This window comes from Lycorma delicatula, chromosome 3 (genome assembly GCF_047948215.1).
Source record: "Lycorma delicatula isolate Av1 chromosome 3, ASM4794821v1, whole genome shotgun sequence".
Taxonomy (NCBI): domain Eukaryota; kingdom Metazoa; phylum Arthropoda; class Insecta; order Hemiptera; family Fulgoridae; genus Lycorma; species Lycorma delicatula.
This window is the reverse complement of record NC_134457.1, coordinates 120,336,349-120,362,573: the sequence shown is the minus strand read 5'-3', so window position 1 is coordinate 120,362,573 and position 26,225 is coordinate 120,336,349. Positions and strand designations below refer to the sequence as shown.

Genomic DNA, 26,225 nt, shown 5'->3' with positions numbered 1-26,225 from the left:
CATTATGTACGTAATCTCCATTGAAACTAGTAAAATTATTTACTGTCTGTGCATATAAGCAGCATATTGTCATTTAAGCATGATCAGAAAATAAAAGAGATCAGATGCTTTGTTTTGTGTTTTTTTTTTAAGTATAGTATACATAACAATTAAAAACCAAAATTGAAGATGAATCAAATAAGATGTCTCAATGAGATATCTGTCAATTGGTTGGTGAGCTCTAATCAACTACTTTATTTAAATAATCATTAATAAATATTGATAAACACATAACATTTAAAACAGACCTGATTAGAGATTTCTAGAGTCCTTTCAATTTCACCATTAACAAGGTCTCCTATAGTACGAGTGGCTACTAAACCTTGCTGGGATGCAGCAGCTAATTTTTCTTGAGATAGATGTCGTCTTAAGGCTAATTTTGCAGGTGATACCTAAAACAACAATGTGAAATTCTTCGGTTATAAAAATTTGTTAAGTTATGCTATTCTTTAAGTAACTGCATATATAAAATTAACACGGAGAAAATAAAATTAATAAAAAAGAAAAAACTCACTTCTTAAGAATACTTGATCAAAAATAGCAATTTAATTATACCAAGCTACAGTAAAATAAACTGCAATAACAAATAAAATATTATGCCAATAATAATTTCCACTGAAGAAATTATTTACTTATTCTTAACTACATTCTGATGTCCAATTACAGCTGCTTCTTTTCTCAAATGAAGATAAGAAATTAATTTAGTAATATCATTTATAAAAAAGATTGGAATGGATTGTCACAGCTAATAAAAATTAGCTAGGACACTGTAAATACATGGACAAGATAACAACCCTGGTAAAGATACACATAAATAAAATCAGGTCTGGAACTTACAACTAGAAGATGATGCAGGTTTCTAAAACCAACAATAGATTTGTACAATAGATGACACAGCAAATAATACCAGTGTGTCCTAAAGCCGCAAATAAAACATATTCACTTACAAAAATTATCTATTATAATGAGTAAAATGTCAAGAATTTCATTATTTCCAACAAACATATCTCAAAGAAATATATCAAATTAATGAATAAATATTTGCTCACATTCATTTTGTTATTCTTCACATATATTTAAAATTGATAGTAAAATAAATTTACTTAATACCTGTGTGTAATCTGGTTGTTGAGCGTGTATAGAATTAATTGCTGCAGGCCTTGGATGCCAATTATGTGCAGAAGATGAGTTGGAAGGATGCACAACACCTTGATGCTGATGCTGATTCTGATTATGATGATGATGCTGTTGTGTTTGTTGTTGAAGTTGATTTTGATGCTGATGTTGTGACTGCTGGTGATGCTGCTGATGGTGACTGTGGTTATGTTGATGCTGCTGAAGATGACCATTATGATGCTGCTGATGTTGCTGTTGCTGATGTTGCTGTTGCTGCTGCTGCTGCTGCTGTTGCTGTTTACGATTTTGCTGATCTTCATTTAAGACTGTAGTAATAATACTTTTTAATCTATCCTCAAAATTAGCAACTCTAGGTGGTTCTTGAGCTCTATGATTATTTGTGTAAGTAATAGATGGTGGACGATGTTGATGAGAAGGTTTGCTACGTGGTACTTCTCGTTGTTGAGGAGGACATCTACCTTCACCTCTAATCTTTCCTGCTTCAATCTGTCTTCCTGTCTCTAAAATTTTTTGAGCTAATATCTCAGGGTTATTTTCCTCAATCTTCCCAACATCTGGGACATCTGGCCAGTCTTGTGACCGTGACCGATGTTCTCTGGATTTTCTTACAGGTTTTGAATTAACACCAGCCACTTTAAGATTATCTACAGGACCATTTGCTTTGACTACACCCTGTAATAACAAAGTAAGCCATATAAAAACATGACATGGGCAAAAGTTTCATTTTAACTACTATACCAAATTGTTAATGCTTATATAAAGTTAAATCATATCCTAAGGCCAAATTGGTGGCGAACAGTAACTCCTAACTAATAAGAATATTAAACTGCATTAATTTTTTTTAGTCATTTATCTATGTAATAAAATAATCAAAAAATATCCCATTAATTCTTGCTCTAGTTCACTTCAACCAAGAACCAAGTTTCAAACAAAAGTTTACATTAGCATTCAGCATTGTAGTTAAGAATAAAAGGAGTAAAATATTTCTTCTCAATGTCATTACAATACATTTTTTTTAAAAAGTAGTAAAAATATACCCCACACTAATATTCTTAAAATAAATCAAAACATAGAATCTATATTTATAGAAAAAAATTGTAATGGGGATAACTTCCTGAGAATAGTTTGAAGCAAAAGTTCATATAACCATTTCACGACTAGCAAATAATGTCTTCCCTAGTTGTGCTTCAAAGGTAAAGTAATGTAATATTTTAACTTTTTGGGATACTAATTATAGGGGCAAAATTAGTGATTCATATGTCTTTTTGAGCTGAAACATTTTTTAAATGGGTCCCAGAATTGTATCTTCAGTAGTTTCTGAGAAACATTTTGCAAGGTAAAAATATTGAGAAAAAGAATGACATTACTTTTTAGGTTTGGTATAAGTCAACTTCTTTAACTGGCAATAATCAAATGCAACTTTAATAGAAAATTTAATTCTGAGAAAATTTATGAATATAGGTCATATATTCTTAAAAAATGTTACTTTTATTTAAAACAAAATAAGACTAAAACCCCAAGAGAAAATTAGCATTTTTAATAGCAAGAAATTCTTCAGTGATAAAGATTTCTGTGTAAGATAGTAAACTGCATCTTTACAACCTAATGCTTCAATGTGTGGAACATCCCTGGGAGTAGTACCCTGGAAAATGGTAAAAAGGTAGAAAAATTATTTTTGCAAGTTATAAGACAAATGTTTACCATGCACTTATGGACCAACAGATAATGACCATGGATACGGATGTAACAGATAATTTAAATATTTTTATACCTTTACAAGAATATAGAAAAACTTTTAATAAAAACTTATTCATAAAACTGTTCATTATTAAAAACCATAGCTCATCCATTAAAAGATTACTTATATAATTTCATTCAACGTACAAAATCTTCAGTCCATAAATGAAGAATTTTTCAAATTAATCTTTATAAGAGTAGAACAAATTAATAAAATTCTATAAGGAATCAACTCATCCACTGATTGACTATTTAATGTATATATTTATCAAAGTGTTTTGAATTAGTTTTTTAGATGAATTAAATATCTTTAACATTAGATATGCTAATATAAATGGTACTATCAATAAAAATTATATTATACTAAACAATAAAAACAAACTATCAATAAAGCTAGTGAAACAAAAATATGGTTACATGATTCTATTTGTATTTATCATAATCTTATAACACTTTTAAAAAATTAAGTAATTAACAAACAAAAGGGATGGTATAAAACAATTTCAAGTCTAAATTAAAGAAAATTAGACCTTGATAAAATTGTCATTTATTTAATTTTTTCATTCCTAAGAAACATATAGTTAATATTTTCAATTAGGGTATTATTGACTAATTATAACTTAATTGAAATATCGAATATTTATATTAAATATATTTTAAAATTCAAAAAACTAGTCTTTTCTTTTTTATCAGTCTATTTCTACTTAAATACCAATCAACAAAAAGATAAATCTAACAATTTTTAAAGAATAAATTTGCAATGTCTTAATAGAAGATTGACATTAAGTCTATATGACAGCCCTACCTTGTATTAAACTACTTTCTAAATTCATCAATTTAAATGAGAAATAAAAGGCAAAAGTGGGATACCTTGTTCCACACACTGAAAGAAATTTTTTAATTAATGTTCTAATCTCACTTTTAGCAGATACATTACATTATAATTCACTTTAAAAATCACAAAGTGTGCCACACTTTGTTGATGAACAATTTGACGGACCAAATAATCTCGATGGATCTTTGAAGACTCTAGTTTAACATCATTTTATTAAATTTCCTATTAATATTAAAAAAAAATTGCATTAATGACTCTAACCTTGCCTAAATCTTAAATATTCAGTAAAGTATTATTAACATTAACTCCAGTTTAGTCTACTTCTCATCATAACACAAAATGATTCTACCGCTATATTACTTACATTTGGCGGCACTGCAGCAGCCTGTTTTTCAAGCTGATTAAGTTCAGATTCAAGACGGTTAACATGTGACTGAAGCTTCTTATGTTGTGTCATTGTGGCAAATATCTCTTTAAGTAACTGTTCTTGAGTAAGAGAATTGTTATTGTTATTATGTGTCTTGCCATTTACTGCTACCACTTGTGCAGTGTCATTACTATTATTGTTATTACTAGTATTATTGCTGTTATTACTGTGGTTATTATTATTTCGTTCAGCAGCTGCTGCTGCCGCCGCCGCTGCTGCTGCAGCTAGAGCCGCGCGTTCTGCCTGCCTGTCTGCTACTAATCGAGTCTGCTGATCTTCTATTGTTGTCACCTGCAATAACAAGACAAAATACTTATAATCCTCAGCAAGGATTATTTATTTATTTAAAGCGGAAAAGGAGATATTCTCCAGGGCACATCAGCCTTAAGGCTTATCGTGCCCTACCAGAAACCGTATCTTAGACTATTCAGTTCAGTATCAGTAAAACCACCAAGAGGAATATCCACACTTACAAACTGGCTCAAGATATTTGGAAGCATTACCTTTGAAGACCTAACACTCAAGAATGACGTGTTTTAGTCACAGAAGACAAGACTTAAATTTTAGGCAGGACCTCACTTTGTAATAAGTAAAGCAATTACAAACAAATGCCTAATAAGGATACAGACTTATAAATAAGCATTGCAAATGTTCATTCTTGAACTACAGTTTAAAATAAACTATTTAATTTAAAGTTACTTTAAAAGTTTACACAAAAACTGAAGACTTTAAAAGTTTAACATTGCAAAAATTTTATTAAATTTATTAACTACAATTTCAGCCCATAAAGCCTATATAACCCTATAAAGAACAGTACTAGATGTAGTTGCAGAATAAGAAATCAATTCCTTTCTCCTCAGAACCAAACACAGCCAGATAACAATGAAATATTAGATAAAAGTCTACAAACAAAAATTCAAGGTCTAAGAAAGCAATTTGAAATAAATTATAAAAGTTAATTGCATCAATAACTGATTGTCACTAGAATTTACAGTGACAGTTATCCACATCCATGAACAAAATACCTTCACTTTTAATTTTATGTGCCCTTTAAAAAATTCCACCTAGATGAGAATTAATCTACTACTTTACACTACCAGTTCCCAATTTTTCTGAATGTTGTACAACCTTAACACAACTTTCATAATTTAAAACACTGTAAACATATTACTGAATATTTATTATTTTCAATGTTATTTTATGTAATAAACCAGCACCACTTATTCATTAGAAAATAGGTTTTAGTAAGCTCTGGACCTTAACTTAACTTAATCAAAAGATTTAATGGACACCACTGTTGAAAATTTAACAGTGAAATTAAATCATAAAGATTTTTACATACCCAAAAATATGATGTCAAGGCATCTATTTAAAAATTTTTTTTTTTTTTTTTTTAATTAAAAATCAAAAATTTTAAAATCACCTAAAAATAATTTTAAGTAAAGTACTTACTTTATTTAAGTAAAGTTTACTTTAAAGTAACTTACTTTACTAAAATAAGTTCAGTTAAATGGATAACTGCATAACTGCTTTACTTAAAATTATTTTTATTTGATTTTGATTTTAATTTTAATTAGATTTTATGTCTTGATGTCACATTTTTACTTATGTAAACATTTTTACAATTTAATTTTTAATGTTAATTTTATTCATTTTCAAATTTTGTTTTAATTTTTAATTTAACTGAATAAAGGTTTAAAATAAAAAGATTAAAGGTTTTAAATTTAAATAAAATAAATATATGCATAATATTTTACGACGTTTGTAATGTAATTTGTGAGATGAATATATAACACAGCTGATGATGCAAGTAAATCATGAAAGTGCTTCTGCATATTATATATAATGGAATAAGCTAAGTTATCCTACTTTATTTAATCTGTATTTTGGTTGATCTAATAAAATAAATATATTTGTATATAGTGTACAAAGGAGTACTATTCTTAAAAGAATTTATTTTAAGGAAAAAATTTTAATGAATTTATTTTATATGAATTTTTTTTATCAGTTCATCAGAAAAATTAATGAACTGATGCTTTTTAGCAGGATGTTACATCGTGTTATATTTTATGAATGACAACCTTCTCAACCAAAAAAATCTAGCTGTACACGCAGTTAAAAAACAGAGCCCAAAAAACTGAGTACAGCTAAATGAATATCTTCTTGATCCTACCATTTCTTTCAGTAATCCAATTTAATCAAGGTTTTGTACAGCATCATACCCATAACTTAAGCTCTCCAACTGGGAAATATGCACTTTTATACTATAATGGTCTGTTCTTTCCTTATTTTTCACATTCCTGTTCCTGTAGCTTTACGATCTTCTTGTTCTTTATCAAAAAGACTACAAGTATCTCAGCTAAAACTTTAATTATCCACGATTCCAAAGGATCAGGCTGGGCCATTCACCATGATCCTTCTTAAGTTGTATAAGATTTTCTTATTTGGTACTGTTAGCTCCAAGGGGATCGATTACTCCTTTGGATTTACTTCCTTATTTTGACTTATCTAATCATGGCATACTCCACCTCCATTCTTCAATCATTGTTTCCACACCAGTTTAAGTTTTCATAGAGCAAATTCATATTAATTTTATGTTGATATAGTAAGCAGTTTTAAGTGAACATAATGGGTTCTTAATAGTTCTATATGGATGCATAGAAAGTCCTTAGTCTTTTTTTTTTTTTAACCTCCAGGACCACGGATGAGATGAACGATTTTTAGCATGTGTGAAAATGCCAAGCCTGACTGGGATTTGAACCTGGGACCTCTGGATGAATTGCCAATATGCCATTAAGTCCTTAGTTTCTAAGTAGATTATTATTGTCCAATATGAATCGGTTAGCTTTAGTAAAAAAAAAATTATATATATACATAAATCTATAAAGAAATGTGTAGTATTATGTTATAGTTTGTTGAGTAGCCTCCTAGGATTAATTAGGTTTAAGTGTTTAACAAATGACAACCGTGAACAAGATGAACAAATATTAAAAAAGTAATATAAAATTTCTCATAAAAATGTAATTAAAAATATACAAACATCTAATAAGAATGACAACTGACTTTTTCCTAATTAGTCATTGAATGATTTACATTAGATAAAAATGTCTAACCAAAATTGCAGAAAAAATTCGCATTGTTATTTTTTTTTAAATAAAAGTTTTTTTATTTCCAATAATGTAAAAGTTATTGAAAATAATGAAATCGCTATTTAATTGAATATAACAAAATCATCTAAATAAAGTAAAATTCAAAATTCATCCAGACTGGTTTCTGCTTTTTTAGATGCAGATGGTATAATTATTACACATACTAATTATAATTATTTTACAATTAATGTAAAATTTATTGAAAAGTTTTAAAAATGTTATAAACACAAATTAAGTTAAAAAAATTACAAATATAAAACAAATATTTTCTTCTATTAAAAGAGAAAGAAAATTTTTCCTGATGTTTTAACATCTTGTTAACACAAATGTATAGTCATGAATAACAAACATATTACATGGTAAGGAAAAACCAAGACTACTTTATTTAATAGAAAATGAACTTAGGTTGATGCACTTACTATCGTAAAGTAAACCAATTTTTGTTTCTGAGAAAACTAAAGAGTTAAAAATAAATAAAAAGATAAAAATATTTAAATCACCTGAGCCTGCAATCTGGTAACTTTAGCCTGCAAATCTTTGTGCCTTAATACTATTTCTTTAGCTTTGGAGAGAAGATCACTAGGAGATGTTGCATTAATACCGAGTTCAGTCATCCTAGTTTTAAGCAATGCAACACTATCATCAATCAATACTTTTATCTGTTTCTCTAACTGTGCTGCTCTACTCATCAATTTCTGATTCCGTTCCTGAAATCAATAAAGGTATTATAAACATACACACAACATATACACAAGGTCAGCAAATAAAGTAATGAGACTGGGTCAGAAAAACTTTTTATTTACAATCAAATTATACATGGACTCTATCACCTTCAAAATAGTTCCCTTGGGAAGCCTTACAACGCTTCAAATGGTTTTCCCATTCTTCATAGCAGTGTTGGAACTGCTATGAAGCAGATGGTCAGATGGTTCAGATGGTCAGTTACATTTTTTTTTTTTTTAATGTTTTCTACTATTCCAAAATGGTGTCCTTTGAGGTGTTTTTTTAGTCGGGAACAGGAAAAAGTCGCAAGAACTCAAGTCGGTGAATAAGGTGGTTGAGGAACTACAGGAATGCTTTTCTTTGCCAAAAACTCATTGACTGAGAGTGCAAGGTGACAAGGTGCATTGCCATGATGCAGCTCCAGTTGTCTTTGATGGCTCGTCTCACACGGGCAACTCTTCTTCACAGTACTGCAAGAATTTCTCTGTATACATATTGATTTACAGTCTGTCCTGTAGGCAAAAACTCCTTACGGACAATTCCATTACTATCGAAGAAATAAATTAGCTTGGTTTTGATTTTTTATTTACTCATTTTTGTTTTTTGGGACATGGTGAGTTTGAAGTGTGCCACTTCTTGTCCTGGCATTTTGTTTCTGGGTCATACTCAAATATCCAAGATTCATCACCAATAATAACATTTTTTTTTTTTAGAAAATCAGGATCAGTTTCAATTCGCCCTACAAGATTGCAGGCACACTTCTACCCTGTTGTTTTTCTGTCCAACAGTGAGGTTTCTTGAGACCAATTTTGCACAAACTTCTTTCACCTCCAATTTGTTTGTCAAAATTTTATGGACTGTGGTATGGTTCAAATTCAATTTTTCTGCAATCATTCTGACAGTTAATTGCCAGTCACACTGTATCAAGTCTCTGCTTCGTTCAACATTGTTGTCACTTCTTGATGTTAATGGTCTTTCAGTACATGGATCGTCCACCACCGATTCCCAGCCATCTGAAAATGCTTTAAATCACCTAAAGACTTTGGGCTCATGACAGAGCGTCACTTCCATTCGTGCTTTTCAATTTTGAAAAAGTTTCAGCAGCATTCTCATGAAGTTTAATACAAAACTTGATTGCACAATGCTCTGCTCATAATTAGTATCACTCATTTTTGTAACGCACAACAAAAACTCATTTCACAAAGTTTATTTACATCTCACGTGGCAACAATAGACTAAAAATATTAATACCTAACATAAATCAGCTCTTCATATAACCATATGTTTACTAGTAACTTTACAGTTTTGCCACTTTTGACTGCTAAAAAAAGCTAGTCTCATTACCTTATTTAAAAGCCTTGGGTGTATATATATATATATATATATATATATATATATATATATATTTATTACTAATAATAAAAATAAGAAAAAGTAAATAATTCAATCAAACTAGGACTTGAACTTGATTGAAAGACCATAACAACTGAAAGATGATCATAACTAAATTATAAGCACAACATATGTTTTAACAGTTATTTTAAATAATTACAAATAAACATTTTATTTTTATAAAAACACTAAAAAAAAAAAAAAATAATTTTTAACAAACAATTCTGATTTAATACAAATATTTGATCTACTTACCTTTTCCTTTGTGATCTGATCGTTAACACTAGTCTTATAATTTTCATTCTTCATTAAATCAACCATAGCCATAAACTGCTGCCTATATAGGTCAAGTAATATTTGCAAAGCATACGGTGTGTCAGCTGGAGCAGGAGGAATCTCTAATTCTGAATGGACTGGGCGAGCAACATCTGCAGTCAATGATGTCAACTGCTGGTCTACACAGCCAGGCGCTGGTGGTAATTTCTTACCAATGGCTATAAAAAAAAAAAAAAAAAAATTAATAAACTAAATGAATAGAAAATTTAATCAAGTTTCATGATAATCTTTATTCACTAATTTTATTTTTTAAGGAAAACATGAAAGTCATATATTTATTCAATCTCAAACAGCAGTGACACACACTGTCATATTTAAAAAAATTAATTTTAATAAATTCCAAATTACACTATACAAGTTTTCTGTTATAAGAGAACCTAACCATACTTTTTTCTTAAAAATTATTTAAATGTATACAAATTTTTATCTAGTGACCATTGATTGTGTTAAACAGATGCTAGTCACTTTTTTTTGTAGTTTTCTGCATTGTCACAAAATGTATTGAACAATGGTATTAATCTATTTTTGCCAATAGTTTAATGATATCCAAAGTTTAAAAATTCAACTAGTTATTAGATTTATTATTATTATTAGTTACCATTAGTTTACCATAAATACATAAAATCTAAATGCACACACCATAGCTGATAACCACTCCAAAAAAGGACTATTATAAATATTTCCAGTAATGGAAGAAGTATTAGGTTAGGTATGTGGAGTCACAAGGGAATTGTGACCCACAGTTAAATGTTTTATTTTATGCACCAGTACAAAAATAATTAGTTGGAATAAATTAGTTTTGAGAATAAGTAATACGCCATGTTTTCTTTATGATCATCTGTTTTGCTAATTTTTAGGAAGAAACAAATCATTATTTAACAAGAAAGGCAATCTTAATTCCTTTCCTTATCATTTACAATACAGAACTCTGATTTTCATTTACTCAGTAAACTATTCACCAATGAATTTTTAATCATAATTTAATTTTTTTATGCTGTAATTTTTTTCTCTTTTTTAAAAAACATTAAAATGTTGTATTTAAAGAGTAATTGTTGCTCTCCTAATAAGGACACATATTTCACTTTCATATTTATTATTATCTTAAATAAAACTAATATTCTCCATTGAAATTCAACATAAATATTCTCATTTAAAACTGATTTTTCTCACTAATTTATCAGATGAGATAATTTATACATGAATTCAAATTCATGTAACAAAATTTGGTTAACTATACATACTTGTTTTGTTCTGCAATGGCCAATACAAATTTTCTACTTCTATATTAATCTTTAATTTTCTAAAAACAGAAATTGTTTTTTAATAGCCTGTAAAGGTAAGAATCCAAAAACAACTCCTAGTAAGAGAATGTTTCTGTTTGTGTGGGTCCAGGGTTTAGGAATTTAAATACATAATGTTATAATTTTAATGTTATAATTTAAATACATGAATGTTATAATTTTAATGTTATAATACATTTATTTTCTAATTATTGATTAACTAATTAATCTAAACTCAATTTAGCTTAAAATTATAAACCGCTTTAACTCTAATTTTTAATTAATGATTGATTAACTACCTGATTCTCAATATCACTAAATTTCCTTATTGAGTTGAATTTAGCAGAACTGATAAGTTGTATTTTACTTCTACCCTCTCATAATCATTTATTTACCAAAACATAACACTGTAGTAACACATATATCAGAGACTGTTGCTCCCCATCTACATTTTTACATTTAAAAAGAAAAGAAAATGTACATTGACATACCTTGAGGAGAAGTGCTCAACAAAGTCTGACTGTGCAACAGATCCAAACCATTGATTTTGATAGCTTTTTTTGGTTTTCCTCGTTTTGGTCTTGACTTTGTACGACGACCTTGGCTTCTTGGTGCTGGTGCAGGAGGAACTGAAGCTGGTGGTGGTTTTCCAGCACGGGGAAGCTTCCTGCGTAACTTTTTCTTTGTTTGCCGTGTCCTTCCTCTACCTAAAAAATGTTAAATGTTTGCTTCATTTTTCTGAATATATTCTTTGAAAACTTAATGAAAAATGTAATATCATGGGTAACGTACCATATAATTCATTATTAAAACAGAATATTACCATTGCAAAGGAGATATTGCAACACTTGAAAGTATTCGCAACCACAATCAACCTTCTGCCACTTGATTATAGGCATGTAAAATTATACAGTAAGACATTACAAGTCAATATTAGTGGTGCACATATCAAAATTATTTTGTGTGATGTCTAATAGTATATTTAGTTAATTTACACTAGACAGAATTTAGAAGATCAAAACTAAAAAGCTAATAAATAAAATATAACACTAGGAAAATCTTCACAACTCTGAATTAGGATCATTCAACATTATGTAAAAGAATCATTTCTGTATAAAAAGTATGAGATCTGTTCAGTAAACAACTGAACATTTTTAATTATGCACCAATGAAGATACTTAGTGATGTGCAGTTGGAAGCATTGTGCCAAATAACCTCCTCTAACTACATATTCTTGGATTGTTAATATCTTGTTTAGTTTTAGCGATATTGTTATTTGAGTACTATGTATTTAAGTGATAGTAGTGATTTCGGGAGCAACAATATAACATAAAATTTTGCATGAAACTGGGGAAAACTTTCACAGAAACATTTCAACTTTGAAACAAGCATACAGAGATGATGTTTCGGGTCATACATAATGTTACAAATGGTTTTCCGAATTTAAATGTGGTCTTTAGTCAACTGAAGCTGACCCTTATCATCGTTCAGAAAATCAATGATTTGGTGCATGCAAATCTCCGATAGCTGTCGGAGAACTTGCAGAAGAGGTTAGCATCCCAATTGGATCATGCCATAACATTTTGACTGAACAATTAAACATGCATACAGTTGCAGCAAAGTTTGTTCCTCGTTTGATGTCTAACAGCAGAAAGAACATAAGAGTGGACATTTGTCGGAAAATTCTTGAACAAATCAATAATGATGAGACGTTCAAGCAAAAGATCATAACAGGAGACAAAAGCTGGGTTTACGGCTATGACATTGAGACAAAAGTTCAATCACAATGGATTGGCAAAGGATTTCCATGCTCCAAGAAAGCAGTCAATCTTGATCTAATATCAAAGTGATGCTCTCTGTTTTTTCAATTTTAATGGAATTGTGCATTCTGAATTCTTGCCTCAAGGTGAAACAATGAACCATGTGTACTATTTAAGGCATTTTACGGTTACATGAAAAAAATCCGCAAAAAGAGGCCACAGTTGTGACTAGCCAACTCATGGTTCCTTTACCACGACAATGCACCCACATACTCAGCTTTGTCAATACGTCAGTTTTGTGCCAAAAATCAGATGACTGTACTCCTTCAGCTCCCTACTCGCCAGACCTGGCTTTAAGCGACTTTTTCTTATTTTCAAAAAAAAAAAAAATTACAATCAGTGATGAAAGAACTCTGTTTCGAGACTATTGATGGCATTAAAGCAAATTTATCACGGACCTTAAAGGCCATTTCAAATGAAGCTATCCAGGATTGCTTCGTAAACTGAAAACACCATTGGGAAAAGTGTATGAAAAGGAAAGAAGAGTACTTTGAAGAGAACAAGAACCAGTAATCTATAAAATTGATAATAAAGTTTAAAAAAGGAGTTTGGTTATTTTCTGAACAGCCTCGTATACAGAGCTAAGCAAGTCAGTGCTTTTGTAAATTATGATAATAAAACATATTTCAAATAAACTATTTACATAAGTTATAAAAGTGAACTCACTATTACTATTCTCTTCTTCACTCTGTGAAGATCGACCTTTATTAGAACAATATTCTGACCAAGCACGACGAGTTGTCACATGTGGAGGAAATTCACTTGAATCAGTAGTTTCAGGTTCTTCCTCAGATGTATCCATGTTAGTAGCACTATTACTATTACTATTGCTAGTACTAGTACTATTGCTATTATTATTACAACTGCTATTGCTATTGCAGTTGTTGTTGTTGTTATTATTGTTGTTGCTATTATTCCTCGCAGCTTCTCGACGAGAAGAACGATCTCTTCTTTCCCGTACTGATGTGGAATCCCGCGATGTGTCTGAACAATCGACATTTACACCATTCGCTGCTGCAGCTGCTACAGCATTCTGAAATCATCAAAAAAAATTGTTAAATTAGAAACAGGGATGTCTTTGTTTTATTATAAAATTCTTTCTACCTCAAAGTTATTTTATTAATATATCTATGTGAAAAATAATAAACATATTTTAATTTACAATAAAAATATATTATATAATTATTATGTTAGTTTTTGTCACAGGTATGCCTGTTTTGAAACAGGTATACATATCAGTATTAATAAATTGTTGAAATGAATCATTATAAAATTAGAATTTGCATAGAATTCAATAAAATTATTTTGGAGATATTAATATCATTATTTTCTCAATAGTTATTTCATAGCGCACACCGTTCATCCAGTGGTAAATATACATAACAATTAATAATATAAAGGTGTAGTGAATGTCTTAAATGTTTTTTAAATCTTTTACATGTTTTAAACAATTTTTAATTAAGCTTATTACCACTGTAAATATTTAACAAGTATTAACCACTGTAAATATGAAAGTTAAAAAAAAATCTTAAAATCACACCTTAAGCTTTTTATTAAGCCCCTTTAAGCTTTAATACTGATTAATTATTTAAATGCATATCAATAGTAGTAGTAATAATAATAACAAAAACGTAAATCAATAAACAGTATAATATCCATGTAAATATAAATTGCAATTAATTTCACAACCAATGTAAATATATAAACATATATGCTATAAAAACTTGCATATGTAAAGTACAACCTTTAAAAAAGAATATATAATATATGCATTTCATAAATACATATGGTAAAAATAAAGGAGGTTAAACTCTTTGCGAAGTGTATAGCTTACTTATAAAAGCTCAAAGTTGTTCACTATAGAATAATACCTATAAATTCATGATGTAACTTGATTGTTAGTTAATCAATGAGGTATATGCATTTTTATTAAATATTTATTTTATTAAATTATTTACGTCCTTATTTAGTTAATAAATTCATTTGACAGATAATTAAATTTTGCAGACTAGTACTAATTCATACATACTTAATGTAGAGTGAAGGCATATAATGCACAAATATTTTATTAGGGCTATATTATTTTCATAACTTCTAAAAGTTAAGATAAGAGAAAAATAATGGAAAGATATGTTTTTATGGCTGTGATGTGGGGAGGGAAAAGAAACGCAGGAATTTCAGATTTCATACGTAGCATCAAAATCAAGTAACCTGAAATTGAATAAGGTAATATTCCATTTCAACATTTTTATTTTGCCTATAAAAATAAGGTAATCCCACACACAGTATAGCCTTACTCAAAAATAAAAACAATCACTGACTAAGCTTCTGGATGCAAAATGGACAAATGATTTCCTATTGCCATCTTCATTAACTCAAATATATTTTTACAGACCAACTTGCTAACACAAAAATTCAGGTGATATTCATTCAGACCTAGGAGTGAAACCTTCACTTTGTTCACCGCAGTGACTGGCTGTCTAATGAATACCATTATTCTCTCAAAAAAAGTAACTGACTGACAACGATGTGTCTCTTGTAACTCATTTAATTATTCACAATGTCACGGCCAAAAGAAAGGCTGGGATCAGAAGTGCAAAAGCAGTAAAGTAATACACAATTTTCTCCTTTGAACAATGCATGATACACTTCCTTAACTGAGAAATTCCTAGATCAATAATTATTTTTTGATAATACTCAATTGGGAAAAAACTAAAATTTGAACTCTGGATCACAATACAATGTTGAATAAAGGTTTGTGTATGTGCTTGTGTATGTGCTCGTGCACACACATGCATATACACACACATACAAAATTTAATATGAATATATATATATATATATATATATATATATATATATATATATGTGTGTGTGTGTGTGTGTGTGTGTGTGTGTGTGTGTGTGTGTGTGTGTGTGTGTGTGTGTGTGTATGTGTGTGTATGTGTGTGTATGTGTGTGTGTGTGTGTGTGTTCACATGCATGCACAAATTAAAATAAAATCTTACCCTTGATCTAGGATTTTTCAACTTCTGGAAGTACCTTTCCAACTGCAAAAAAAAAAGAATCATAGATTATAATTCTGAAAAGCAATATTGTGCAATAAAAAATTAACCTTCAACATCAACAATTTAACATCTGATGCACTACTGTACGCTGCTAACTCAGAAAAATCTAAACTTCAGTCATCTAAAAATCTGCCATTCAGTCAAAATTCAGAAAGATTTTTAATTAAGATAACTTAAAATGAATCAAGCAAATTATTGTATTTTTCGTTGTACTTACATTATTTTGACCCAATTCTTATTATGAGACAATTCTGTATTTCTAATCAATAAAAAAAAAAAAAACAACTTTAACCTGTTTCACTTAATATCTCTAGTCTTTCCTTTTTTCTATTACGATAATAAATATGGTACTAATCCATTAAATATATGTATGTATTTCTCCTATGAAGAAAAAATAACACAGTATCCTTGATTACCTTGTACAGCTAAACCAGTGATTTAATGAGCATCAAGAGCATGTAGATGTACAAGGGTGGTGGTGAAAAGTTCCAGGTCTGGATAAGACAATATTTTTCTGGGTACATTTTGATTTGTTTTACTACACTGTCACCATTAACATCTATAAGCTTACCCCAGCGTTCCAGAAGAGTACTTATGGTAGTTTGGTATGTTGATTTATCAAACTCCTTAAAATTAACTATTTATGATGGCAATAACTTCATTACTGATTGAAAATCTCTCCTCTCCAAGACAACTTTACTTCTTTGTACGAAATAAAGGAAATATTGTGATGGCGAAAAATTTCGGTCTTCAGATTTAATCTCCTTCTTTCTTTTTTTTTACTTCTTTTCTTTTTTACTTCCTTGTATGAAGTAAGGAAAGTATTATGATCGCAAAACATTTCAGTTTTCATATTTCAACAGAAATATCCACTTTGACCATCCCTGAATCCATTTTGACTAGTTTCGGCGTGACATTTGTACGTAAGTATGTGAACCGTGTATAATTCAAAAACGATTAGCCGTAGGATGTTGAAATTTTGAATTTAGCACTGCTGTAACATCTAGTTGTGCACCCCTCCCTTTTTGGTTGCAATCAAAATTAAAAGGGAAGACACATTGGTTCAAATCAGACTTCATCTCCTTTTGTTTTTTTTTTTTAATTTATTATTTTTTTTAACTTTCTTTTTTTAATTTAAATATATCCATTTAATAATTATTAATCCGTGACTGTAAAAAAACTTTTACAATAAGTATTAATTCAATGATAAAAAAAATTTTTTTTAAATTATTAGTGAAACAAAATTTCATATACTTTTAAAAATGTGTAAATGTAATTTATTTAATAGGCATTACATATGTTATGTAATACATAACATATGTAAATTTATTACATATAAATAAATTTAGTGAAACATCTGATTATTTAAATTTAATTGAAAATTATAATTTAGAATATTATTTTTGGATTTCCTTAGCAAATTCTTATAAAAATTGTATATTTATTTTTAAAAAAATCATTTTATTTAATTATTTGATAGAAAAATAACATATATTTTTGAACAGTAATCAATTTAAAGTGATTACTGAAATTTTTTTTCACTGCGTAATATGCACAAGATTTCTAAGTGTGTTATATAAATAAAAGTTAATAAATTAAACTACTCTGTTTAGTGAACTCTGGTATACTGGTTAAAAATATTAATTTTGACCTTAGGGTGTATAATAATCAGTTTTTATTATTGGATTATTCGGTAAACAATTTAAAGAGTAATCAAGGGACTTTACTCTAACCTAATATTTCAGATACGATTGTTTAATTAATAATTGTATAATAAATATTTTATGTTAATAAAAACTAAAATTTTAGCAATTGTGCAACTGTCCACTTTTATTAAAGAATTGGAGGATCCAATTATTATTTTCAAATGAAATAAGGTTAAATGAAGTGCAGCAAAAATGTGTATATGTAATTTAATAGACAGACGTACAAGGAAGTCATGTGGTGTTGACATCAGATTTTTTTAGGTTAGGAAACAAGTGATAGTCACTAGGAGCCAGATCACTCACATCAACCATCACAAATCAACATAAAAATTCCTCTAAAATTAGACTAATTTTTTTTTTAACAGATATTAGATATTGTTATCAGATATAAACAATCTTATGAAATCTGAGAAGTTGGCTGATAGACCATTAGAAAAAGTGTTGCGCTGTAAGAATTTCAAGTTAGACTATATTTTATAATAGAATATTGTTTACCTTAGTTCTATCAATAACATGAAGATAATAAGAAACTGGTTTCCCAGTCCAAGACACAGATCCTCTTAATGGAGACATTTCTGATACATGCATAATAGTCCCAATATCTGAAACAAAAGTTATTTCTTTTTATTAAAAATGAATACGATAAACAAATTCAACAATAATAAAGAAAGGAATAAATGCATGATTCAAATGAAAAAAGTCCTAAGCAATCTATTCCACTAAAAATAATAACATTTTATTAAATTCTTTCCTTCCAACTCCCATGTTAATAAAAATTTAAAATGTACAGATTCTTTATTACAATCAGTTGTAGTGTTTTTTTTTTACTAGTAATAAAGTGAATATGAACAAAAAATAACATTTTGTTATTTTAAATGTAATGCTCCACATCCACTCTGAGTAGTTTAATTGAAATTTTTTTTAGCTTACTTGAGGAAAGTTAATAATAGAAAATAACATTATTTGCACATTTGAATCAGTAGCAGTGAATACTGCCGAACATTAAAACTATTTCTTTATTTCAGTAATGAAATAACTTTTATAATATGAACTAAATATATAAGTAAATTACAAAATTTTAATAACAAATGAAATACAGTGAATATATGATTGCAAAAAAGTTTGATTTGCAGTGCAATACAAAAATAAATAAAAATAGGAAATAAAAAAAATTTACTATTAATTCACAGGTAAAAATCAATATTTAATATCACAATTACTACATTCTAACAGCAGTAAATAAGTAGATTATTATTTTTTTAAATATTTCAGATAGTGTTACAAGAGATGTGAAGAAAAAATTTGAACTTGCATACTAGAAAAAAAAAATAAATAAATAAACAAATTTCATACTGCAAAACAAAAATCATATTTCACTAGCATTTTAATACACAAAAATTGATTCGACTTAACAAATTAAGATTTAAGCCTCATACTGCTATCCCCACTTTGAAAATTAATTCAACAATGGTAAACTTTCATAACCAAAGAGACTAGAATTTATTTTGAAATATATGTAAAAAATATTGTCTTATAATATTAAACATTTTATTATTTTTTTTAATCTCAAACAATCTGGAAAAAACAAAACCAGGTAAAATATTGGATGAGTCATAATTTTTTTTTCTAAACTTTAATATGTACAAGCATATTGAAAAAATTCAATATATTATTTATTCTGTTAAATGAAGTTATTTAAAAAAACATTTTTATTCAATTACAAGTAATGTAACTACTGATAGTGTATTTATTTGTGTCACTAAGTCCAAAAAAGTAGCACTATATATTTTTTTTTTCAATAAATCTATAACCATTTACCTAAATCATGAATTTGGTGTAAATGGCACTGGATAAATGACAAATTAATTAAAAAAGTAAAAAATGAATAGTACTAAATAGTAGATAATATGTTTTCTTACCTACAAAACCAAACTTATTTACAATTCATCAAGTTGGGGTATGAAGGGTATGTTAGCAAATTAAATTTTATATATACATATACATACAAACAAAGCTCTATAATAATAACATAACGCTTAAAAAATATATTTACATATTATTTTGTACAATGAGGCTAATATTATTAATGTAATTGAAACAGATTTATTAATCTCTTATATCAACAAATATGAACATCAATATGGATACTTTAAATTTTAATTAATCAATGGAATTCTTTATGGAAATAATTTAATAGTAACATTTTCTCTTGTTTTTAATGTTATATACTTAACTGTACATAAGTACCTTAAAAGAAAATAATAATGATAGAAAATTAAAGTAAAATAAATTTTAAGTCAAAATGCACAGATGGCAGCATTTCACTAAATAAGAAATTAATATTAAGAAGCATTCAGAAAGAAATTCTAAATGCAGATGTCAATTTTTTGCTATATGCAAAAAAGTCAAAATTTACAAAATAAAAAAAGTTTTAGATTTTTTATAATTAGATAAGTTCGTACAAGAAAAGATTAATAATGACTGCAGGTGTACAAAAGAAATAAAATATATATTAATTCAGTAAAACCTGATGTTTTTTTTTAACCTCTGTTACGACTGTTATGTATTGCTTCAGAGGAAAATGCCATGCCTTGCCTGACTGAGATTTGACTCCGGGATCCTCCGGATGAAAGGCTGAGCACTATCACTTAATGCAATGGAGGCCAGAAAAAACCTGATGCTTAATAAAAGAGACAGGCACTCCATAAAAATAACTCTTTTTTCTGCAATATACTCCCTGCAGATATATATTTCACAAAGGACATCCACAAGAAATTCTACAGCTGAGTACTTTACATCATTCATAATGAATACATAAAAAATATTTAAAAAAGAATAATATTAACATCTTTATGAATGTAGAAATGAAATTAATAAAAATTTTATAGATCAGAGATTCTTCCTCAAATGAGAGCAGCTTAACTGTGCATTTTGATAATGGCATTCTTAAAAAAATTATTAATGCAATTTCCAAACTTTCTCTAAACAACTGAGTGATAAAAAAAGATTAATTTTTTTCAAAGATGTACAGATATTAATTAATCACAAGTTGTTTAGGAAAATCTGGTACTACCCAATTATGCATAACAAAAACCGTTATGCAAAACAAAGTTACGATGCAAGAATAAGTAACAAGTGATGCAACATCATCAATCAAACAGACCTGCAACAGGACATACAAAGGTCATACTAACAACAAATTATGTAACAAAGAATTAAGAATCTTTTTTACTTAAAATTTGAATGCTAACTAGAGCAAAGATTGAAATAATTGAAGGAAATTTACTATATCTAACTCATATAAATCATTTCACCAAAATGGAATTCAGAGAATGATTTTAAAAAAATTCCCTTATCTTGAAGTTTCCTTGCATTACAGTATCTTGTAATGCAAGATACTGTAATGCACAGTTTAATTCTTATCACATGAATAATTTCTTTTAAATGATAAAGAAAAAATGTTAAAGATTTAATGCTCATGGAACAAACTGAAATTACAAACTACTTTTTTTTTTCAATAGTTTCTAAATCATCACAGAGATTATTTTTATCTAAACAATTATATAATTTATAACTAATCAATTTGTAAATATTTAATTATTTTTAACAACAGAATGTATTTGCACTTGAAGAAAAAAGTAACTTGCATAATGAACTATAAAATTTCAAACTCAAACAAGTTTTAAATGTAACAAAATTCTTCAAAAATATGGTAATTAAAAATTTTGAAATATTTTTTTATGCTAATATCCACTTTAATACAAACATAACGTGTAACATAAATTATGAATTATAAATGTCAATTCTAGTGATGGCCTAATCATGCCAAACAAGAATTCAACAATCATAATATAACAAATTAAAGGTTTATATAATGCAATTTTAGTACTTCTTTCTTTAAACATTATTATAAAGACACTAAAAGTCATTTGAAAAAACTCATTACCTAAGTTATCACCTTTACACCAAGTAAATTATTACCTTTAAAAGCAAACAAAAAAAATCTAGCATCAGTCATTCTTAAGACTTGAAAAGAAACAATCTGAATTAAAACTTTACATAAAAACATTAACAATCTGACATTCAATTAATGATGAATAAAACACCAAATATAAATGTGATGTAATTATTATAATTTTTAATTGAGATAATCATCTTTTTGACAAAAAACTACATACATATAAAATGAAGAGAATAGTAAAGAATAACTAGTTATTTTTTTTTAAAAATGCAAAACTAGCTACAAAAATCTTACATGAAAAAACATAATTAAACTAACAGCAGCAATTTTTTATAATTTCCAAAAATTATTACTTCAATTTTATTAATTATATCATGATACAAAAAAGAGCTATACTAAATTATTATTAAAATAAATTTTACACCAGAAAATGCTCAAAAACTGTTTCATGGGTACAAATTATTTTTATCTTATTCAGAAATTTTTTTTTCTATATTAAAATAATTGCACAAGTTAATGACACACTATGACTACTGTACACTTAAGACTGACATTTATTACTGAAATGACCACAATCAAACAATCGTGCTGATTAAGGACATAAGACCATAAGTGAGCAATGAAATGAAACAAAAAATATTTTTAAAAATCACATAAATAAACATTTATAATCAAAATATATTTTTTTAAATAAAATAAATAAATAAAAAATTAGTGTAAATAAAACAGTGCAGAAAATATAAAAGACCAAATAAATTTTTAGATAATTATCAAACTGAATGTTTAAAAAATCTAATTATAGAATATCATATGAATCTTTGCTCTAGCTAAGTAATACATAAGGAAACAGATATTCAAGAAAAAGCACTACTCAGTACCAAAAACAATTACATAAAAATAAAAACAAGAGCCGCTAATTACTTTCAAAATGAGAATCAAAAACAATTAAGATTTTATTAAATAAACCAAACTATATTTTAAAATATACAACAAAATAAATAAAATTAAAAACAATGAGAAGATAATTAATTAAATAGTCAAAAAAGTTTTGAAAAAAATCTAGAACAAACCAACAATAACGCATTTCAACAGTTTATCCAACTAAACTGAATCAAGAGTAATCTGAATTAATGAATCCTTTGGGAATGAAGGAACATCTAGCTAACTTGGTACAGAACAAATATAAATTTCAACAATAATATGATTATACTGTATGTACTGTTCTAAATTAATTACTTAAATGTTTTAAGAATTTAAGGAAACTGAAACAATTCCGCTTTAAAATATTCATTTCTTCAAGAGTAATGAAAATAATATAAACATTACCTACGGACCGTACAACACTTTTTAGCAGTAATGAGTTTGGGTACATGATTGGAAACAATGCTGTGCAGAATTCATGAATTTTATTTTTCATAAAAATTAATGCAACATTAAGTGAATTAAGTAAAAACAAGACAATAAAGAAGATTTTTTATAGAAATAAATAATACAAATTTCATTTGTAAATCTCTACCAAATTGTTTCCACACTAAACATAATGTAAATATTTAATCATCACTAATTCTAATTTTTTCATCAAATAAATTAGCCTTTTTACATCTCCCATTTATCACTAGTACTTATATCTGATTCTTCCAAATGAATGATATTTTCCTTAGTTAGTAATTCATTTTCATCAGTATAGCCTATGAACCTGGAATAATCATTGCTGTGAAGGAACTAGAGGGTGATTAGCGTGTAACTAGTTTTATAATTTAGTTTCTTAAAAATTAATTGAGTCTTACAATCTTAACTGGCAATAACAGAAATGACTTATCTTTTTGTGATTAGATATCACTAAAAAGAAAATTCTACACAAACCCTATAAAAGCTATTAAATAAAAATTTAATTTAAAGAATATATATTTAGCAATTAATACAGCCAAGCAGGAACTATGAAAAATTAATTAAATGAACAGAAAAAAAATGGTATATTAAAATTCAAGCCTCACAGTTTACTGAACATAAGAATAGACAAAGCATTTTTATAATCACTACAATCCAATCATGACTAATACAGTTATTAAAACACATAGTCTTAATTGATTTGTGTTTTGAAAAGAATTAATTTTTAAAAGAATTTTGAAGATAAAATAAACTTTCAAATAAGAATAACACTTCTTGGTTTACTAATACAAATGTTTAGTCTACGTACTGCAAACAGACTTTATCAATACAATGCCTGCACAGATCAGGTGTGTGCCAAGCCAAGCACAGACTTAGTGTCTGCCCAAAAAAGTTTAAGAAAAATTTTGCGATGATTTTCATTACCATTCAATTTACCTTACAGGTGATTATTAAAATTAGCATAAGAGATAAAACTTTACAAGTGAAGTTTAATAACCTGATCATTGAAAAAAAGTGAATGAAACTCTCAAATTATATCAAAACCTATTTGTAACTCACAAGACCTATTTTCATCTAGGTGAATACATAGAGAAACAAAATTACTGTGACTAGGCTTCAGCTAATCATTAGGAAATGCACAAAACACCTTAAATTTTGAAAAAATTATAGTATGTTATGATGTATTCTATATCTTCAAACTTTCAGTAAACATTTTTCAGAAGAAAAATGTCACTGCATAATCAGTGAATGTTAAATGAAATAAAATAATTTTTTGCCAACTCTTCAAAGACAGAAGATGAACACAGAAAAACATCCTGTTTCAACAAGATTGCATGTAAAGCCATATGGCAATGGAAACAACATAGTTGTGAAGATTTAACAAGATGATTAAGATTTGACAATTTATAACAGTGCAAGATCTCCTGATATGCTCCTCTAGACTACTTTCTTTGAAGCTGCCTAAGTGACAAAGTGTAATGAAATGGATCACAAACAATTTAAAAGCCAAAGAACAAAATACAGCTTACAGATTTATATTATTCTCTGTACTGTTAAATTATAGGTACAATAAATTAGTTAGTAAACTATTTAAGGTAACATCTTCACAGTTTCAAGAATTGTAGTGGTAATAAGCAATGTTTGCTTAGTAGCTATTACCAACTGCAATTCAACAAAATTCTAGTCTGCCAAAAAAAATTAAATAGTTTATTACAAATAAAGTAGTAAAAGTTGATTTGTATTTGTGTTTTATGTGCATTTACTTACCTATTTATATATAATGAAAAGGGAAAAATTCATAAAATAACCTTATTGTAAAAAAAATTTAACAGAAAACCCCAGTTCAGAGGATCTGAATATATGATAAATCACAACGTCAACAAGTTAAATTTTAATTCATATATAAAACAGAAACTGATTTATTACATGAATATCACAATAATACTGGCAAAATGTTTCAAAGAATATAGAAAAAAGTAATACAATATACAAAATTAATTACATACATACTGTAACAAACCCATTACAAATTATATTATAAATAATCTATAATACTTAACCAAATTAATAATTTCAAACATCTCTTCACACTATTACTCAAAAAATCCACCATCACCCCTGCAATACTTAACTTGCAGTTGTAAAGTTTAAAATAATTGTAAGCATTTACCAAGGACATGCAACTGTACAGCATAAAACGTTCACCCAATTTTCAACTAAATTTTCAATTTTTATGTTAATTTTTCCAAGTAAACAGTAAAACTACTATTAATAACTTATTTATTTACAAGGGTTGTCTGAAAAGTTTTGAGCCTAACATATAAAAACGTATTTTTTCTGTCAAATATAGTTTTATTTTTCAACAAAGTCTCCTTTCAAGTTGACACATTTCTTCCAGCGATGCTCTAACCTCTTTAAGCCTTCCAAATAGTAGCTGGTGTCTTTCTCCGCAAAATCGGTGTTTACGTATGCAATAAACTCCTCATCCGATGAAAATCTCTTTCTCCAAGCAAAACTTTAAGGTTAGGAAACAAGAAAAAGTCGCTTGGAGCCAGATCTAGTGAATACAGTGAATGGTCAACCAATTCAAAGTGCAATTTGTGAATTTTAGCCATGGCGATCATCAAAATGAGAACAAGTATATTGTCCTAATGGAAAAGCACTTTCTTCTTCTTCAAATGTGGTAGTTTTTTGCAAACTCTGCCTTCAGTTTGTCAAGTAATGATGCGTAATACTGTCCTGTTATTGTTTTACCTTTTTTAAGATAATCAAAAAACAAAATTCCTTTACTATCCCAAAAAGTTGCCATTACCTTCCTCGCCGATGGAACAGTCTTCAGCTTTTTCAGAGCAGATTCACCCTTTGTCCATCCAGTCCATTGTTTTGACTATTGTTTCACCTCAGGAGTGTAATGGTGGATCCACATTTTATCTACAGTTATGAATCGATGCAAAAAATCTGACTCATTTTGCTTAAACTGCTCCAGCAGGGCCTTGGAAATATTCATTCAAATGCATTTTTGGTCCAAAGTGAGCAAACACAGCACCCCATGCAAGGATAGCTTACATATATCCAATTCTTCAGTTGATATATGACAAACAAGTTCTTCTAATATGCCCATACCCTCTGCAATCTCTCTAACCTTAATTCGTCAAGTCGTCCAGGACCATTTGGTAAACTTTTCAATGATATTGGTGGTTGCACTGTTTGGCTGTCCTGAACACTC

The 26,225-nt window shown here is 28.0% G+C and overlaps 1 protein-coding gene across 4 annotated transcripts in view; it reads right to left on the bottom strand.

Annotated features, from left to right (window-relative positions):
* Window positions 1-26,225, bottom strand: part of LOC142321948 (histone-lysine N-methyltransferase, H3 lysine-79 specific-like) — a 190,223-nt gene that overhangs the window by 38,652 nt on the left and 125,346 nt on the right. For all 4 annotated transcript variants that reach the window (XM_075360491.1, XM_075360492.1, XM_075360494.1 and 1 more), the window contains exons 8-16: window positions 18,145-18,251; window positions 15,884-15,925; window positions 13,542-13,908; window positions 11,547-11,762; window positions 9,695-9,933; window positions 7,825-8,031; window positions 4,113-4,466; window positions 1,150-1,848; window positions 288-431 (exon numbers count right to left, since the gene is read on the bottom strand). In XM_075360491.1, coding sequence (XP_075216606.1) covers window positions 288-431; window positions 1,150-1,848; window positions 4,113-4,466; window positions 7,825-8,031; window positions 9,695-9,933; window positions 11,547-11,762; window positions 13,542-13,908; window positions 15,884-15,925; window positions 18,145-18,251 — 2,375 coding nt within the window. The remainder of the gene's footprint in view (window positions 1-287; window positions 432-1,149; window positions 1,849-4,112; window positions 4,467-7,824; window positions 8,032-9,694; window positions 9,934-11,546; window positions 11,763-13,541; window positions 13,909-15,883; window positions 15,926-18,144; window positions 18,252-26,225) is intronic.